The 20,211-nt window shown below is 42.1% G+C and overlaps 1 protein-coding gene across 1 annotated transcript; it reads left to right on the forward strand.

The window, feature by feature from the left end:
* The first annotated feature begins 15,783 nt into the window (after positions 1-15,783).
* On the forward strand, positions 15,784-16,584 carry LOC123111319 (40S ribosomal protein S16). The gene has a single exon (XM_044532082.1). The coding sequence runs from the start codon at positions 15,877-15,879 to the stop codon at positions 16,324-16,326; it is 450 nt and encodes a 149-aa protein (XP_044388017.1). The 5' UTR covers positions 15,784-15,876; the 3' UTR covers positions 16,327-16,584.
* Positions 16,585-20,211: the final 3,627 nt, after the last annotated feature.

Consider the following 20,211-nt stretch of genomic DNA (forward strand, 5'->3'; position numbering starts at 1 on the left):
ATTCTCCAAACCCTTCCCTTTACATTCTTGCAAGTTGCATGCTTTATTTTCCGCTCCTCATATACTCTTTGCATGCTTGCTTGAATTGTGTTAAGATTACTTGACTTGTGCTAAAATCTGTCAAAGACTAAAATTGGGAAAAGGTTAAGTTTTTATTTGGTCAAGTAGTCTAATCACCCCCCCTCTAGACATACTTCAATATCCTACAGATGGCAATCAAAAAATATCTCATGCTCCAACTTTGTTACATAACGGCTCACCATACGTGCATGCTACGGGAATCACAAACCTCAACACAAGTATTTCTGCTAATCCACAACTACCCACTAGCATGACTCTAATATAACCATCTTCATATCGCAAACTATTGCAAGGAATCAAACATATCATATTCAGTGATCCACAAGTTTTATGTAGGATTTTATGACTAACCATGTGAATGACCAATTCCTGGCATCTCTCTAAATAGATATAAGTGAAGCAAGAGAGTTTAATTACTTCTACAAAAGATATGCCCAAGCTCTAACAAATCTAAGTGAAGCAAAAGAGCATTCAACAAATGGCGGTTTTCTATGCGAATAGAAACAAGCAATCCAAACTTCAAATGATATAAGTGAAGCACATGAAGCATTCTATAAAGCCATACTCAAAAGATATAAGTTAAGTGCAATGAGCATTCTATAAATCAACCAAGGACTACCTCATACCAGCATGGTGCATAAAATAAAAGTGAAAACTAAATGCAAAAGACGCTCCAAGACTTGCACATATTGCATGAACGAAACGAATCCGAAAACATACCGATACTTGTTGAAGAAAGAGGGGATGCCTTCCAGGGCATCCCCAAGCTTATACACTTGAGTCTCCTTAAATATTTACTTGGGGTGCCTTGGGAATCGCCAAGCTTGAGATCTTGCCTCTCCTCCTTTTCCTCATATCGAAACCTCCTCGATCAAACACTTCATCCACACAAAACTTCAACAGAAAACTCGGTAAGATCCGTTAGTATAATAAAGCAAATCACTACTCTAAGTACTGTTGAAAACCAATTCATATTTTGTTTTTTCATTGTGTATACTGTAATATAACTTTTTCATGGCTTAATCCACTGATATAAATTGATAGTTTCATCAAAACAAGCAAACTATGCATCAAAAAGAGAATCTGTCAAAAACAAAACAGTCTGTAGCAATATGAACATTCACCATACTTCTGATACCCCCAAAATTATGCACAAATTAGGAAAAATAAACAATTTGTACAGAAAGACAATGCAAAAAGAATCAGAACCGTTTGACGTTCCAGTAAAAAAATGTAAAATCGCGCACTACAACCAAAGTTTCTGTCCTGCACCGTACAAACCAACAAGCATTGTAAACATCCTAAAGGCAAACCTTAGCACATTATTTTTATAATATAATGGAATTCTATAAGGGGATAATTATTTTTGATGAAAAGTTTCTGTAATTAAGATTCACAAAGTTTCCGTGAGCATGAACAAAGTTCAAGGAGCTCCCCCACTTCAACAATGCTTGTCTTTCTCACTTTCACTTTCCTTTTTAAAAATTTTTGGGTTCCCCTCTTTATTTTTTTTGTTTTTAAACTATATAAAAGCACTCAAAAGAAATAAATGACTCTCTAAAACTTCCGGGTTGTCTCCCTGGCAGCGCTTTCTTTAAAGCCATTAAGCTAGGCATAAAGTGCTCAAGTAATGGATCCACCCGGATCCCAAGGTATATCAAAGCCAATTTTAATTAACAATGATTTTTAATTTAGTAGTGAGCTCAAAGTAACATAAATCATGCAACAACGAAGTCTAACTCTCTTCCTATGCATCGGCATGTCATAAAAGAACAATTCATGCACACATAGTAAAGGCCAATGCATAGTATAAGCAATTTCTTGCAATTTTATCATATTGGAAACATAGAGAGGTGGAGATATACTTCCTCTCTCATAATAATTGCAAGTAGGAGCAGCAAGCACATGCATATTATATTTATCAAAATCGTCATGTGTAGTAGAAAAAGGCAACCCATCAATATAATCCTTAATAAGCACAAACTTCTCCGATATAGTGTAGTCGGGATAATTCAAAAAGATAATAGGACTATCATGTGTGGGTGCAAAAGCAACAATTTCATGTTTAACATAAGGAACTATAGCAAGTTCATCTCCATAAGCATAATTCATATTGGCGTCTTGGCCACAAGCATAACAAGCATCAAGTTCATCAAAAAGGGATATTTCAAGAGAATCAATGGGATCATAACAATCATCATAGCAATCATCCTTCGGTAAGCACGAAGGGAAATCAAACAATGTATGAGTTGAAGAGTTACTCTCATTAGAAGGTGGGCACGGGTAGCTAATTCGCTCTTCCTCCTTTTGTTCTTCGCTCTCCTCATCATCTTTTTCATCCAATGAGCTCGCAGTTTCATCAATTCCTTCTTCCATAGACTCCTGCAAAATATTAGTCTCTTCTTGGACAGCGGAGACTTCCTCAATAAATGCATCAATATCGGAATTGAATTCATAATTCTCATAGCAATATTTAAGTATAGCAAAATTTTCAGGTATGTAAACAACACCATCAAGATTTTCACATGTTTTAAACAAAGATTCAATTTCATAAGCACCCATAAAAGCAACAAATTCTTCTATTTGTTCCACATCATAGTAATCATATGTACCATTAGCATAAGAAGCTAAGGTTTCATTATCATTAAATTTGCATGAAAAGGAAAGGTGTGGAGCCTTCATCCTAGAGCAACATGTATAATCATATCTCAAGCATAGTTCCTGAGCATACCAACGCAACATATAAATTTGATCCCATAATAGTTTCCCTTTTGTGTCAAGCGATAATCCCTAAAGTATTCACGTTGATCCAACGTGTCTCCCATAACATAATTGAATGGGGTTTTCTCAGATATCAAAGTAGTACATAATATCTTTCACATAATGAGCATCGAGGGTTGTAGGAGGTTCCCCATCTCCATGAGTAGCAAGTACACCTAATGTTTTTGGTATTTCATGTTCCATATCCATAACTAAAGATAGAGAACAACTAAGAACAGCAAATAAAAATTACTTAGTGATAAAGCAAACAAGCACACACGAGAATATTCACCCCATGCTATGACTCCTCGGCAACGGCGCCAGAAAAAGGTCTTGATAACCCACAAGTGTAGGGGATCAATTGTAGCCTCTTTCGATAAGTAAGAGTGTCGAACCCAACAAGGAGCTAAAGGTAGAACAAATATTCCCTCAAGTTCTATCAACCACTGATACAACTCTATGTACGCTTTACCTAGAACAAGTATGAAACTAGAAGTACTTTGTAGGTGTTGTTGGATAGGTTTGCAACATAATAAAGAACGCGTAAATAAAAAGTAGGGGCTGTTTATATGAAGACACAACTAAGTTAGTTTCAGTAGAGAGCTTTTTGTCATGAGAAAGTTATTTGTCCCTAGGCAATCGATAACTAGACCGGTAATCACTATTGCAATTTTATTTGAGGGAGAGGAATAAGCTAACATACTTTCTCTTCTTGGATCATATGCACTTATGATTGGAACTCTAGCAAGCATCCACAACTACTAAAGATCATTAAGGTAAAACCCAACCATAGCATTAAAGCATCAAGTCCCCTTTATCCCATATGCCACAACCCCCTTACTCGGGTTTATGCTTCTGTCACTCAAGCAACCCACTATAAGCGAATCATGAACATATTGCAACAACCTACATTAGCAATCCCTCACGCTTGCACGACACAGAGGGCACAATAGGACAGCACCAATAATAAAACATGCAACTCAAACCAATCATGATCATCAATTAACCCATAGGAGAAAACGGATCTATTCAAACATCATAAAATAGCCATAAATCATTGGGAAATAATATATAGCATTGAGCACCATGTTTAAGTAGAGATTACAGCGGGTAAGAGAGGGGTTACACCGCTGCATAGAGGGGGGAAGAGTTGGTGATGAAGGCGGTGAAGTTGTTGGTGAAGATCGCGGTGATGATGATGGCCCCCGGCAGCATTCCGGTGCCATCGGAAGCAAGTGGGAGAGAGCCCCCCTTCTTCTTATTCTTCTTCCTTGACCTTCTCCCTAGATGGGAGAAGGGTTTCCCCTCTGGTCCTTGGCTCCCATGGCGTGGGAGGGGCGAGAGCCCCTCCGAGATTGGATCTATCTCTCTGCCTCTCTCTGTTTCTGCTTTTCTGGATTCTGCCCTTTCACTGTTTCTTTTATATCCGGAGATCCGTAACTCCGATTGGGTTGAAACCTTCACACAGTTTTTTCTCCAAAAATTAGCTTTCTTGTGGCAAAAGAAGAGCGTCAACCGCCTTACGGGGTGCCCACGAGGGTCAGGGGCGCGCCCCCTGCCTCGTGGCCCCCTCGGGCACCGTCTTGCGTTGATTCTTCTTCCCAAAAATCACAAATATTCAAAAAATATTCTCCATTAGTTTTTATCCCGTTTGGACTCCGTTTGATATGGGGTTTCTGCGAAACATAAAACATGCAACAAAGAGGAACTGGCACTGGGCACTGGATCGATATGTTAGTCCCAAAAATAGTATAAAAAGTTGCCAAAAGTATATGAAAGTTGAGTAATATTGGCATGGAACAATCAAAAATTATAGATACGACAGAGACGTATCATCACCCTCTATTGCACGACGTAATACAGCAAGGTCTAGTGAACAAAGTGCACCCACCTTCTCCCTAGCAAGCAAGCATTTTGTAATAAAGAGTGCAAAGTAACAAACAACAGGAAAATGTAAGCCACCGACAGTGATGGCTGACACTCTCCTCTCATCACCCACTGTCAAAGTGCAACAGAAATCCTCAACCTCAGCCAGCCTAGGCTCAGCCAAGATCCCATCAGACGTGATCATGCATATGTCAGAAAATTCAGTAAGTGGTATCTACTGGTTTTTGGCATATAAATCAAAGATCACTTCAGCAGGATTATTTCTAGGCAAGAATGTAAAACTTTGAACAAAGACATTTGTGAGGATTTGGTGTTGGTCACACTCATCTGCGATGAAGTCAGTGAGAACGGCATTGGCAATGAACTGCGTGAAGCCCTCATGAATCCAGCTTCTTGCAGGAACGGGACGTGCGACCATTCGCACAGACGTACCTCCTCCAACCTCCGAAGGTGGAGATCATTGTCAGAAGACTCCCCAATAACACCCTTGGAGTTCTTCCTGAAGGAAATATGCCCTAGAGGCAATAATAAAGTTGTCATTTATATTTCCTTATATCATGATAAATGTTTATTATTCATGCTAGATTGTATTAACCGAAAACTTGATACATGTGTGAATACATAGACAAACAGAGTGTCCCTAGTATGCCTCTACTTGACTAGCTCGTTAATCAAAGATGGTTAAGTTTCCTAGCCATGGACATGTGTTGTCATTTGATGAACGGGATCACATCATTAGAGAATGATGTGATGGACAAGACCCATCTGCTAGCTTAGCACTATGATCGTTTAGTTTATTGCTATTGCTTTCTTCATGACGTATACATGTTCCTATGACTATAAGATTATGCAACTCCCGAATACCGGACGAAAACTTAGTGTGCTATCAAACGTCACAACGTAACTGGGTGATTATAAAAATGCTCTACAGGTGTCTCCGATCGTGTTTGTTGAGTTGGCATAGATCGATATTAGGATTTGTCACTCCGATTGTTGGAGAGGTATCTCTGGGCCCTCTCAGTAATGCACATCACTATAAGCCTTGCAAGCAAAGTGAATAATGAGTTAGTTGCGGGATGATGCATTACAGAACGAGTAAAGAGACTTCCTGGTAACGAGATTGAACTAGGTATGATGATACCGGCGATCGAATCTCGGGCAAGTAACATACCAATGACAAAGGGAACAACATATGTTGTTATGCGGTTTGAACGATAAAGATATTCATAGAATATGTAGGAGCCAATATGAGCATCCAGGTTCCACTATTGGTTATTGACCGGAGATGTGTCTCGGTCATGTCTACATAGTTCTCGAACTCGTAGGGTCCGCACGCTTAACGTTCGATGACGATTTGTATTATGAGTTATGTGATTTGATGTACCGAAGTTTGTTCAGAGTCCCGGATGAGATAACGGACATGATGAGGAGTCTAAAAATGGTCGATAGGTAAAGATTCATATATTGGAAGGTTGCATTCGGACATCAGAATGGTTCCGAGTGATTCAGGCATTTTTCAGAGTACCGGGAGGTTACCGGAACCCCCCGGGGAAAGATATGGGCCTTATGGGCCATAGGAGGGAGGCTAACCAGCCCACAAGGGGCTGGTGCGCCCCCCACAAGGGAGGAGACCGAATTGGACTTGGGAAGGGGGCGCCACCCCCCTTTCCTTCTCCTACTCCCTCTCTTTCCCCTTTTCCCCCTTCGGTAGAAGGAAAAAAAGGGTGGGGCCGAATCCTACTAGGACTCCCCTCTCCCTGGCGCGCCCCTTGTTGGCCGGCCTCCTCCTCCCCTCCTTTATATACGGGGGCAGGGGGCACCTCAAAGGCACAACACACAAGTTGATTTTTAGCCGTGTGCGGTGCCCCCTCCACATATTTCCACCTCAGTCATATTGTCATAGTGCTTAGGCGAAGCCCTGCGTCGGTAACTTCATCATCACCGTTAACATGCCGTCGTCCTGACGAAACTCTCCCTCGGCCTCAGCTGGATCAAGAGTACAATGGATGTCACCAAGCTGAACGTGTGCAAATCGCGGAGGTGCCATGCGTTCGGTACTTGATCGGTTGGATCGCGAAGACGTTCGACTACATCAACCGCGTTACTTTACGCTTCCGCTTTCGGTCTACGAGGGTACGTGGACACACTTTCCCCGCTCGTTGCTATGCTTCTCCTATATAGATCTTGCGTGATCGTAAGATTTTTTTTGAAATACTACGTTCCCTAACACTTCCTAGAGCCAAATTTCCTGAAGATATTCATGTCCGCGTACAATTTTTCCTATGAACAAAAATCTGAATTTTTAGTTCACAAAATTTTTCCAACAAAACTTCATGAAAAGTAATAGCAACTACTCGTAGGGATACATAGAGGCCATACAAGCATTCAAACTACTTAGAACACTAAGAATTGAACATGCAAGCACATCTACAGCAACACCAAGAATAGCTATTTATTCAAAGTATAAACCACTAAAACAAAAACTAATTGGACAAATTATGGAGTCACATACCAAGCAACAAATCCCCAAAACAGTTTCGGAGATGGAGCTTCGAGCAAAGAGATCGAAAATGGCAGCAAAATGAGCAAGAACATAGGAGAGAGAGAGCAGGAGTGGTTTTTTTCTGAAGGTAGGTGACAATGTGGGCTAAAGAGATAAGTGAGGGGGCCACGTGGGGACCACAACCCCCCAGGACGCGCCAGGGGGTGCTGGCGCGCCCAGGTGGGTTGTGCCCACCTGGTGCACCCCCCTATGGTTATTTTTGCACCAAAAATTCTCAAATATTCAGGAAAAATCATATAAAATTTCAGGGCATTCTAAGAACTTTTATTTTTGGGTCATTTTTTATTGCACGGGAAATTCAGAAAATAGACAAAACATGGCATTTTATTTTATTTAACTAATAAATACAGAGAATATAAAGTAGGGACAGAAAGTAGTGCTTACTAAATTCACCAACTTCATACCGTTAAAAAATGATTCATTAATAAGGTTGATCAAGTCTTATTAACAACCACTTTCGGTTGGCATGAAACCGAAGAACTTTCATAAATCACTAAGTTACCTCAATAGGATATGCATTTGCCCAACAATAAGCATTTCATATTTCTTTTTGACAGTAGGTAGAGGTATTTGAAAACTTCCAATAGTGATTGTCGGAGATTTTTCAATAACATTAATACCATTCACTTGGAAATGTTTCTTCGGAAAGTGCACCGTATGCTCATTACCATTAATATGAAAAGTGATCTTGCTTTTATTGCAACCAATAACAGCCACTGCAGTATTCAAGAAGGGTCTACCAAGGATAATTGATATGTTGTCGTCCTCGGGCATCTCAAGTATAACAAAGTCAGTCAAAATAGTAACATTAGCAATAACAACGGGTAAATCCTCACAGATGCCGATAGGTATGGCAGTTGATTTGTTAGCCATTTGCAAAGATATTTCAGTAGGTCTGAGTTTATTCAAGTCAAGTCTTTTATATAAAGAGAAAGTCATAACACTAACACCGGCTCCTAAATCACACAAAGTAGTTTTCACATAATTCTTTTTGATGGAGCAAGGTATAGTTGGTATTCCCGGATCTCCAAGTTTTTTAGGTACTCCATCTTTAAAAGTATAATTAGCAAGCATAGTGGAGATTTTAGCTTCCGGTATTTTTCTCTTATTAGTGATGATGTATTTCATATATTTTGCATAAGGAGGCATTTTCAAGATATCAGTCAAGCGAGTATGCAAAAAGACTGGCCTCAGCATTTCAGCAAAGTGTTCAAATTCTTAATCATATTTCTTTTTAGTTGACTTGGATGGAAAAGGAATAGGTTTTTGAACCCACGGTTCTCTTTCTTTACCGTGTTTTCTAGCAACAAAGTCTCTTTTATCATACCTTTTATTCTTAGTTTGTGGGTTATCAAGATCAATAGGTGGTTCTATCTCAACATCATTGCCTGGTTCTTTATCATTAGGTTGAGTATCTTCATGAACCTCATCATTATCTTTTTCATTATCACTAGGCGAGTGTTCATTACCAGATTGAGTTTTAGCATCAGAGATAGAAGTTTCATTTTCATTATCAGGAGGTTTCTCTATTTCAGGTTCACTAGAAGTGTGCAAAGTCCTATCATTTTTCCTTTTCTTTTTAGAAGGACTAGGTGCACTAGTGTTAGCTCTTTATGAATCTTGTTCAATTCTTTTTGGGTGTCCCTCAGGATAAAGTGGTTCCTGAGCCATTTTACCTCCTCTAGTTGCAACTCTAACAGCAAAGTCATGCGTATTATGATTCATTTCATCAAGCAATTCTCTTTGCGATTTAGCAACTGGTTCTAACTGAGTTTGAACCATAGAAGCATGTTTTCCAACACCTCTAACATCATTTGATATTCTAAATAATAAGTCACTCAAGCGAGCAATCATATCAAAATTGTATTTCAATTGTTTCATAACATTGGCATTGAAGTGATCTTGTTTTCTAATATAGTTTTCAGACTCATAAAGGCATTGACTAGGATGCATATTGTGAGGATTATCATTTTCATTGAACTTCATAAGAGAATTTACCTCTACCACCTTAGGCATTGGTGGTGTATTAAGGCCATGTATTTCTTCAATAGGGGGTAAATTTTTAACATCCTCAACTTTAATACCTTTTTCCATTATAGATTTCTTTGCCTCTTGCATATCTTTAGGACTGAGGTATAATATACCCCTCTTCTTGGGAATGGGTTTAGACGGTGGTTCAGGAATAGTCCAATCATCATAAATTTTCAAGATATTAGTCAAATAATTCTTCAGCCTGAGCAATAGTTCATTCCCTGAAAACACAACCAGCACAACTATCTAGGAAGTCCCTAGAAGCATCAGTTAGTCCATTATAGAAGATATAAAGTATTTAATTTTTCTTAAGACGATGATCAGGCAAAGCATTAAGTAACCGGAGAAGCCTCCCCCAAGCTTGTGGGAGACTCTCTTCTTTAATTTGCACAAAGTTAAATATTTCCTGTAAGGCAGCTTGTTTCATATGAGCTGGAAAATATTTTTCAGAGAAGTAATAAATCATATCCTGGGGACTACGCACACAACCAGGAGTAAGCGTATTGTACCAAGCTTTAGCATCACCCTTTAATGAGAAATGAAATAATTTGAGAATAAAGTAATAGTGAGTCTTCTCATCATGAGTAAAAAGGGTGGCTATATCATTCAACTTAGTAAGATGTGCCACAGCAGTTTCAGTTTCATAACCATGGAAAGGATCAGATTCAACCAAAGTAATTAACTCTGGGTCTACAAAGAATTCATAAACCTTATCAGCAATACAGATAGGTGGAGTAGCAAACTTAGGATCACATTTCATTCTAGCATTCAGAGATTTTTCTTGATACTTGCACAATAATTTCTCTAGATCATCTCTATCATTGCAAGCAAGAATATCTCTAGTTGCTTCTTCACTCATAACATAACCTTCCGGTACCTTAGGCAATTCATATCTAGGAAAGCTAGTTCTAGCATGTGTTTTAGGAGATTCAGTTTCAAGCTCATCATCAGACTCAACAACATCATGTTGTATAACTCTAGCAATTTGTTCATCAAGAAAATCACCAAGTGGCACATCATCATTATCAAGCAAGGTACTAGCATCATCATAAGCATCATTCATAGTAGAAGTAGCATCATCAATAACTTGCGACATATTGGAATTCAGAGCATGTGGTGTTGTTGTAAGTTTACTCATAACAGAAGGTGAATCTAAAGCAGAACTGGATGGTAGTTTCTTACCTCCCCTCGTACTTGAGGGAAATATCTTCAGTTTAGGATCCTTCAGATTCTTCATATTAATAACATGATAATAATCCCAAGTGACTCAACAAATATAGCTATGCTCCCCGACAACGGCGCCAGAAAAAGGTCTTGATAACCCACAAGTATAGGGGATCGCAACAGTTTTCGAGGGTAGAGTATTCAACCCAAATTTATAGATTCCACACAAGGGGAGCCAAAGAATATTTGAAGGTATTAGCAGTTGAGTTGTCAATTCAACCACACCTGGAGATTAATTATCTGCAGCAAAGTGATCAGTAGCAAAGCAGTTTGACAGTTTTGATAGTAGTGACAGTAACAACGGTAACAGTAACAGTGATAGCAGTAATTTTGTAGCAAGTGTAACAGTAACGATAGCAGTAGTAACTTAGCAGAAACAATGTGGAAAAGTTCGTAGGCATTGGATCGGTGACTTGTTGGAAGATATTCATCATGTGACAGTTATAACCTAGGGCAATCAGCACTAGCTCCAGTTCATCGATATAATGTAGGCATGTATTTCGTAAATAGTCATACGTGTTTTATTACAAGAACTTGCATGACATCTTTTGTCCTACCCTCCCATGGCAGCGGGGTCCATATTGGAAACTAAGGGATATTAAGGCCTCCTTTTAATAGAGAACCGGAACAAAGCATTAACACATAGTGAATACATGAACTCCTCAAACTACGGTCATCACCGAGAGTGGGCCCGGTTGTTGTCACTCCGGGGTTGTCAGATCATAACCATAGTAGGTGACTATAACTTGCAAGATCGGATCTAAAACATGGATATAATGATGAATTCATAAATGGTTCAGATCTGAGTTCATGGCACCCGGGCCCAAAGTGACAAGCATTAAGCATGGCAAAGTCATAGCAACATCAATCTAAGAACATAGTGGATACTAGGGATCGGGCCCTAACAAAACTAACTCAATTACATGATGAATCTCATCCAACTCTTCACCGACCAGCGAGCCTACGAAGGAATTACTCACTCCCGGTGGGGAGCATCATGGAATTGGTGATGGAGATGGGTTGGTGACGACGAAGAACGAAGATCCCCCTCTCCAGAGTCCCAAACGGACTCCAGATCTGCCCTCCCGAGGAAGAACAGGGCTTGGCGGCGGCTCCGTCTCGTGGATCGTGATAATTCTTTCTCCCTCATCTTTTCTAGATTAATGTGAATTTATAGTATCAGCGGGGTCATCAGCGGGGCCACCAGGTGGGTACAACCCACCTGGGCGCGCCAGGAGAGGGGGGCGCGCCCTGGTGGGTTGTGCCCAACTAGGGGCCCCTCTCTGGCGGTTGTTGGCTCCAAAAATCCTTATTTATTCCACAAAAAATCATCGCAAAAATTTCGTTCCATTCCGAGAACTTCTATTTCTGCACAAAAACAACACCATGGTAGTTCTGCTGAAAACAACGTCAGTCCGGGGTTAGTTTCATCCAAATCATGCAAATTAGAGTCCAAAACAAGAGGAAAACGTGAGAAAAAGTAGATACGTTGGAGACGATCACGGTGTTGTCGATGTTGAACCGTTCCTAATTAGTCGAAACACCTTAGGAAACGGAAAAACCGCGAACTCAAAATCTCAAACGTCAAATGTCAAAATGGTGGTAGCGGAAAAGCGGTGGTGGTTGCGGAAGTATTGGCGGAAACCCGGTCAAAATGGGTTAAGGTGGTGGAAGTGTATGATGGGCTATACACGGTGTCGGAGTTGAAGCAATGGTCCCTAAGTAGCCTAAACACCTTAGGAGACACAAACCACAACTCAAACAAGCTCAAACCAAATTGGGTTATGTTGGGGTGGCGAAAGTGTATGGTGGGTAAGCCTATGCGGAAGTTATTGTGGTGGTTGATGAAGAAGTGACCGTCTCTAAGTAGCCGAAACACCTTAGGAGACTCGAATCACAACTCAAACAACCTCAAATTCTAAGGGGAATAAAATGGGTTAGGTTGCGGAAGTCGGTGGTGGTTATGCGATGATATGGTGGAATCCCTAGGCAAAGATGCCAAAGTGCCAAAAAATGGAGTCAAATGGTGATGGAACCTATCTAGAGGGATAGAGGATGTCAATAGCTACTCAACGAGCTAAAGAACGCGAAAATCGGACTCCGTATGAATTAATTATGGACAAAACAGTGAAATGGGGAAGGCTGAAATCCCAGGGGTCGGACATCCGGGGTCGGGCGCCGGATGTCCGGGGGCTGATGTCCAAAACTGTGCAGATTTTGTGCTCTAGGAGCCGAAGGTCTAGCTTGGGACCCGGATGTCCGGCCCGATGGCCTGAATGTCCGACCTGAGGCCCAGATGTCCGGCCCGACGATTCCAGATCGGGATTTGGACTTCAAAACTCGATTTGAGGCGGAAATTGATGATTTCGGGGGCAAAATTGATGAGATTTCGTGGATGGAAAGCGGGGAAACTTGGGGATATGCTAGATCCACTTGAAACCAAGCAAATCCATGGATCAAAATCAACAAAATTTCATCACACCAACAAATCACAAAAAAGTTTGGGGCTATTTTTGTGGGGATTTTCGAATTTGGGGAAGAATACAACAAAATCAAGCTAGAAAAAGAGGGGTAGGGGCTCCAAATACGTGATCAACGTGGCTCATGATACCAAGATGATGCAGGGTAGAACCCTAGACGCCCGATCTTTCACGATTGGAGGGGATCCTACGAAGAACACGAGGGGAAACGCGAGGGAAATCACGAGGGAAAACAAGAGGAAACACTCAAATAGACAAGAAGCGATCACATATGTGCTAGATCCTCGAAACACAAAGAGATACACGATCTAAATCCAACAAAGGACGATACATAGGGTAACCGGTTCTTCTCCATGAGGAGGTCTTGAATCCACGAGGGGATCTTCCCGTGAGGGGTCTTGAATCCAAGGTGGATCTTCTCCATAGAGGCCGCGGTCTCTCTCATGGAGTAGATCCGTATGGATGAGAAAAGCTCTATCTCTAAATGAGCTAATCCTTTGCTAACCCTAACTAGGAGGAGGAGGGGGTCTATATATAGTCTAAGCCACGAAGGGGTAAGTGAGAAAGAGGGATACATGGGCCTCTGGCCCGACTCTACGCGCAGGCAGGCGCCAGATGTCCAGCCGTGCGAGAGGCCGGATGTCCGGGCTGAAGTGGCAGTTCGAGTCCTTCTCTGGATAGGGGATACCGGATTTTCAGGAGGGATGCCGGATGTCCGGGCGTTGCTGAGGCGCCGGATGTCTGGGCACACGGGCCGGATGTCTGACCGTTGATGCTTCGGTCCTCTGTTGGTGCAGCTCCTTGGAGGCTGCACAGGCGCCGGATGTCCGGCCTTTGGCCCGGATGTCTGCCCGCTGTAGCTTCCAGCAGCTCCGTTTCTTCCGTCGTCGCTTCCAGGCTTCCCTCGCGGATGGTGTAGTTGTTCCTTGGCGCTTGCACTCCTCCACAACATCCATGAAGCTCCGGTAAAACCTATGCATGCACACGGGAGAAGTGCCAAGTAGTATACCATCCTTGAAGGGGTCAAATGAGCACGTGTAAAAGGAGATGATTCATCTTTGTATATGTGAAGTAGATGTCACACGTGTCTTGACATGATGATGTCCATAGAATGCTGCGCATCAAGTTTTGTTCTATATCAGACTGGCCCTGAACATTCTCTAACCAATTCTCCCTTTGGGTCTTTGTTTTGATCAGCATCTTATTAAAGGACGTGACAGAAAATCTCCCACGACGGTCAGCTCCCATGCCCAGAAATCTTCCACCTCCGTTGGGCCATGGCCGGCGCGGCTCCCGGTGGCTTGGCGGGGGAGCTCCTAACCGGCGCTGAAGGCGCCGGTTGGAGTTTCTGGCGCCCACGCGGGTCCTTGTATGGGCCAGGCCCACGAACATGCAGGTAGTAGCGCCAAAAAGAAAACGCAGAAAATATGAAACTCCCAAAAAAGCTGCTCCAACAGGATTCGATCTCGCGCCGTTTAGTTACAATGCAGCGTGCCTAACCAGTACATCTATTACAACCTAGTAATTCATTACAGCGCGAGAAATTTAACAACAACACTAACCGCACTATTTCTGGTACAAAACAATTTAGGAAGACGTGATTTTTTGGAAAAGAAAAAAAATCTGAAATAAGTTTTAAAAAAATCGCGAATTAGAAAAAAGTTCATGTATTCAAAAACTTTCACCAAATTTTATAAAAGATCACCGTGTATTACATAAAATTTCATTGTATTAAGAAAAATGTTCATTGTATATTATGAAAATTGTTCACCTTTGCATATAAAAATGTTCGTCGTGTATCATAAAAATGTTCATCGTATATTATGAAAATTTTCAACGTTCTTACTAAAAGTTGAATGCGTATTCAAAAATTGTTCGACACATATATTCATATTGTTTCAAAAAGGTTCATCGTGTATTATTTAAAATGTTCAATGGATATAAAAAATGTTCAGGATACAATTGTTCACTATTTTCTTAATTTTGTTCAGTATATATTACACAATGTTCAATGTGTATTCGCAAATTGTTCAACATATTTTCACAAAATGTTCAGTACGTGTCTGAAAATTCTATGTATGGTGAACAATATTCAAATACACATAGAACAGTTTTTTAAATACGATGAACTCCTTTTGAATGCATGTTGAACAAAATTTCTATACATGATGAACATTTTTTATACGCACTGAACATTTTTCAAAATTCATCAAATTTGACAATAGTTCATCAATTTTGAAAAATGTTCATCAATTTTGAAATAAAGTTCATTGATATGTAATAAAGTTACAAAATTGAAAAAAATCTCGCGCTTAGCAGAAAACAAGAAAGAAAGAAAAAGAAAAGAAAAACAGAAAAAAAACTCTTTCCACGAAAACAGAAAATAGAAAAAGGTTAAAAGCCTGTCAGTTAACCCGAACTGGTAGGTTAGCCGAGTGGTTTGGCAAGCGCGCCTGCAGTCGTGAGATCCCTGGTTCGAAACATGGTTCTCGCTAGAAAGTAGTTTTTTGCGTTTTCAAAAACAGGAAAAAGAAGTGGGCCGGCCCAGTGCGGCGGGAGGGTGTGCGCCCGATTGCATCTATGCCTAAAATGGGCGCTTAAGGCGCCGTTTAGGGAATGCCGCTTGGCGGTCGGTAGTTTTCTTTCTAACACAAGGACAAAATGACTAGCCCGAGAGAAGGCCCAACATATTATCTTGGCCCATGCAGCTCTTCACTGACTAAACCCCAACGCCTCCGAGGTATAAAATCGCCCACCCCTCGCAATCACCTGCCTACGCCGCCGCCGCTCCTCCCCGATCCCGCCGCCGCCGCCGTCGCCGCCGCGCCCTCACCAGGCACCACCGCAAGCATGGCTGCCGTCCTCACCCGCCCGACGCCGGGCACGGTCCAGTGCTTCGGGCGCAAGAAGACGGCGGTGGCCGTCGCGTACACCAAGCCAGGGCGCGGGCTCATCAAGGTGAACGGCGCCCCCATCGAGCTGATCCGCCCGGAGATGCTCCGCCTCAAGGCCTTCGAGCCCATCATGCTCGCCGGCCGCTCCCGCTTCAAGGACATCGACATGAGGATCCGCGTCCGTGGCGGCGGGAAGACCTCCCAGATCTACGCCATCCGTCAGGCCGTCGCCAAGGCGCTCGTCGCCTACTACCAGAAGTATGTCGACGAGGCCGCCAAGAAGGAGGTCAAGGACATCTTCGCCCGCTACGACCGTACCCTCCTCGTCGCCGACCCCCGTCGCTGCGAGCCCAAGAAGTTCGGTGGTCGCGGCGCCCGCGCGAGGTTCCAGAAGTCTTACCGTTGATTGGCCTGCAGGATCGTCTGTCTATTGGGTGGTTTTCTCTGCTTTACCTCCCCAGTTTTAGACTCCGTATGATTAGTTCCGGACCTTGGCAAGATATTGTGGTATGATGTGCTGTCAGATGTTTTAAGACTACTACTGGGTAGTTGCTCGATTATGTTTTTTACTTGTTACCTATGTTGAGGAATTTTGATATGGTTGCGTACTTGCACTGTATTTTATGCTATGTCCGGTTTTATGCTAAATGATGTTGTCTGATGACTGATGTTGTGTTTAAGTTAGCCGGATGAGTTGAATGGTGCAAATACAATCACTTTGATCTTCTAGGAAATGTCCATGTTGCTCTTTATTCTTTGCATCTTCCGTTGAGTCTTCAGTATAATTTATATAAGAGTATTATAAGACTGATTTGCTTAGGATGATACGGTTGATTTCTGTGCTTTACCTCACAAATTCTAGAATGTTGATGCTTTGTTCCGGCTCGTGTCTAGACACCATGATATGAATGTGACGTGAGATGTTTGAGGATATCGGGTAGTTGCTGGAATACGACTTTGCTTGATACCCAATTTGAGGAATTTTGATATCATTACCTTGTATTGATGCTATGTTTCCAGTTTCATTAGATTGTTGCAAATAAATATCATTTTGATCAACTATGAATTGCCCATTTTGCTCTTGTTCAGCACATCTTTGGTTAGGAGTGATCTGTCTGGGCATGTTGTGCGAACTGGTATTCAACTATATCAGCACTCGGCTGTTGCATATTGTGTGTATATTGATGATGTCAAGTAGAAAACTAGCAAATGATGCTTGTTATCATCTATAGCAAAAGCACAAGTATAATAGGTTGTAAATAACGTTTAGTTCATCTTCCTGTTTCGTTTAACTAGCCTATAAGTAGAAGTTTTGATTGATGGAAACATAGTGTAGCTCCTTGCATACATGTCTTAGTATCTGCCTATAGGAAAAACATGGTAACTGATTTTAGCAGAATAAGTTTAATCCTAAATCAAACACATATCACCGTGTTGCTAGTTCTATGCTATGTCTGTGATTTCTAAATTAAGTTACCTAGATAGAGCATTTCATCATTTGGTTAGTTTTTAAAATTGGTACTATAGTTTAGAATGTTCGTAAACAGTAGAAAAATCCACATCTGAAATGGTGCTCAGCAACACAGTGCAATAATGCTGCCATTCCTGACTATCTGCTACCAGTCTATTTGGTATGCTTGCATTCTACTGCTGTGTTGAGGTTCAGTTTGAAACAAGTGTTGCAATTTCTTGGGCTATTCTGTTCTTTTGACCTGTGTCATTGCTTCAAATTTCTATTGTAGTTTTGGTTTGTGACCTCACTGCAACATTGTAGCATTGGCTATGCTTCTCCTGTGTCATCTGCTGCGTGTTTGAACTGTGTTATATGTGATGTTACAAGGATTTTGCACTGCGATACAGAATCCATTCCTGCTGTTTCTGAAATCACCTGGTGAAGAGCAGCAGTTTTGTGAGGTTCTTCTCACGTTACCTGTCCCAATTCTTATTTCATTTTGAGTGTGCCTTAGTTTTTGGAACTGAGGTTCTTCTCACGTTAACTGATGTGAATCGTGGGAGATGTAATGCAGTGGAGACGATGTATTTTGCAACCTTGCTGCATTTTGTGCGCTGGATACCTAGCACCAGGTAGAGATTTGTTGAGCCAATAGCGTGGGCTCCCAGCTTGCAGGCAATGCTTTGTTCGGACAGCTCTGTGTTTTAAGACCCATGAGCACCGTTTTGCTTCAGACCTGCGAACCTAGTTTTGCTTAAGACCTGCTGACGTGGTTAGACTGTTGTGGAACGCATGCAATGGTTAGTACTTCCTCCATTCCTAAATATTTGTCTTTGTAGAGATTTCAACAAATGACTACATACGGAGCAAAATGCGTGAATCTACATTTTAAAATATGTCTATATACATCCATATGTGGTAGTCCATTTGAAATCTCTAAAAAGACAAATATTTAGGAAGGGAGGGAGTACGGTACAATTCTTGACATTTGGGACTTTTTTTTTTTGAAACGGTGGCAAAAGTTTTGCCTCGTCTCATTAATAAAGACATTTGGGACATTGTTGTGCATGCTGATTGTGAACTATTGAAGCTTTCTTGTAAATATTGGCTTTTGAAATATGAATGTACTCCCTCTGTCTCAAAATGTAGTGTCTAAAAACGTCTTACATTTTGAGATAGAGGGATAATCTTTGTTGTGATTTTTCTGGGACCTAAAGAAAAAGTCCTTGAACAAAAGAAACCCGAACACTTGGCAATCTGCACCATTGCCATGAATGTAGTAGAAATGTGGCATTTAGACAGCTGGGAATTCGATAGGGCCAATTTGAGAGGCTATGGGTCAACCCGTATAAAGAAATGTCCGACCCATTTAAAGAATAGTCAGTGGCCTCGTTGGCTCAGTATTTTGCGTTGATCCAAATTCTTGCTTTACATTGCCTTGTGAATAAACACGATGTTAAAATTTTTCTCAAAAGAAAAACATGATGTTAAAATTAGGCACGGTTTAATGGAATCCAACTAGTGTAAAAATTAAAATTTCTAATACGTGGTTAGTGTGGTTTTGTACGTGCGCATCTTGCCGAAACATATCAACAAAATTTTGTTGTTCATACTAGTGTTCGCCAGATATGGGACGGATATGGCCCACCCGATCCATATGTGGAACGGATATGGGACGCCTGGACGCGTCCGCCACGTCAAATCCGACCAACTATGGCCCACCCGACCCCACATATATTCATCCATATCCACTCTCCACACCAAACCCTAACCAGTCAACTCCACTCCACTCCCTTCTGTTCCATATATCTTTTTTGGCGAACTCTGGCCTACTCCAGCATGGCGGGCAGACTCTGAGAGGTGCGGATCCGTCGACTGGGAGCTTGTCACCTGCGGCCCCAAGGAGGAGATGGTTGTATGCACTACTCTTTGATGCTCCCGGGAGGAGTGCTCCCCCTCGATGTTGGAATCGATCCGACGGGAATCCATTGCCTCCGCACAAATGGCGATACGATCCGCAGGACCGGTGGCTCAATGCGCGTGACCGCGGCCTTGCCAGAAGATGTGCCCACCGCATGGCGTGGCAACCCCGCTCTGCCGACGGAGCCGTTTAGGTGATGCCTCATCCCCACGACGTCGACCACCGAGATAGAGGCCATAGCAGCCACCATGGTTTATGGCCAAACTGTTTAGGAGGCGCAGCGGGCAGTGGACGCGGGATGATGCAACAACCCTTGAGGTGGAGGCTGCTTTGGCTGCGCACAAGGCAGGGCCGACGAAATCGCACGATGGCATGGGCAGGGACAAGTAAGCCGTCCTTGCCAGCATAGCCGAGAAGCGGCAAAGGAGGGCGATTCGTGCCATGGGAAGAGAGCAAAGCAAGGCGGTTTGTGCCATGGATGGTCTGCCCCGCCATGAGGAGAAGGATGGGGACAACGACGGATCAGATAGCTCCGACAGTGAGTAGACTCGCCTCGATCCGTTTTGCGTCTTCGACCAGTACTCCCGCAAGGAAGACGACAAGGGCAAGGGAGACCGTGGATGAACTTCTTCCATCGTCGTTTCATTCGTAGTTAGTAAAACATGTCAATTTTTGGTAGTCCTTTTTTTGCATGATAATACGTGTCTCATTTATATAGAATAAAGATCAAGTTACAAGGCACGTAAGCACCGACCATACATAACTGAAAAGATAGGAAAATCCTATGCAGAATACCAGCGCTTGCCCCTTTCCTTCGACACCACCGAAGCGGCCACCAAAGGATAAAAAGACAGATCACCTCTTCACCCAAGCTCGATGCGGCTCCATCGCTGATCAGCAGCTTTACGGACCTCAAA

This window comes from Triticum aestivum, chromosome 5B, assembly GCF_018294505.1.
Source record: "Triticum aestivum cultivar Chinese Spring chromosome 5B, IWGSC CS RefSeq v2.1, whole genome shotgun sequence".
Lineage (NCBI taxonomy): Eukaryota > Viridiplantae > Streptophyta > Magnoliopsida > Poales > Poaceae > Triticum > Triticum aestivum.

Coding starts and splice junctions, on each gene's coding strand:
- LOC123111319 (XM_044532082.1), top strand. CDS start 15,877: ATGGCTGCCGTCCTCACCCGCCCGACGCCGGGCACGGTCCAGTGCTTC.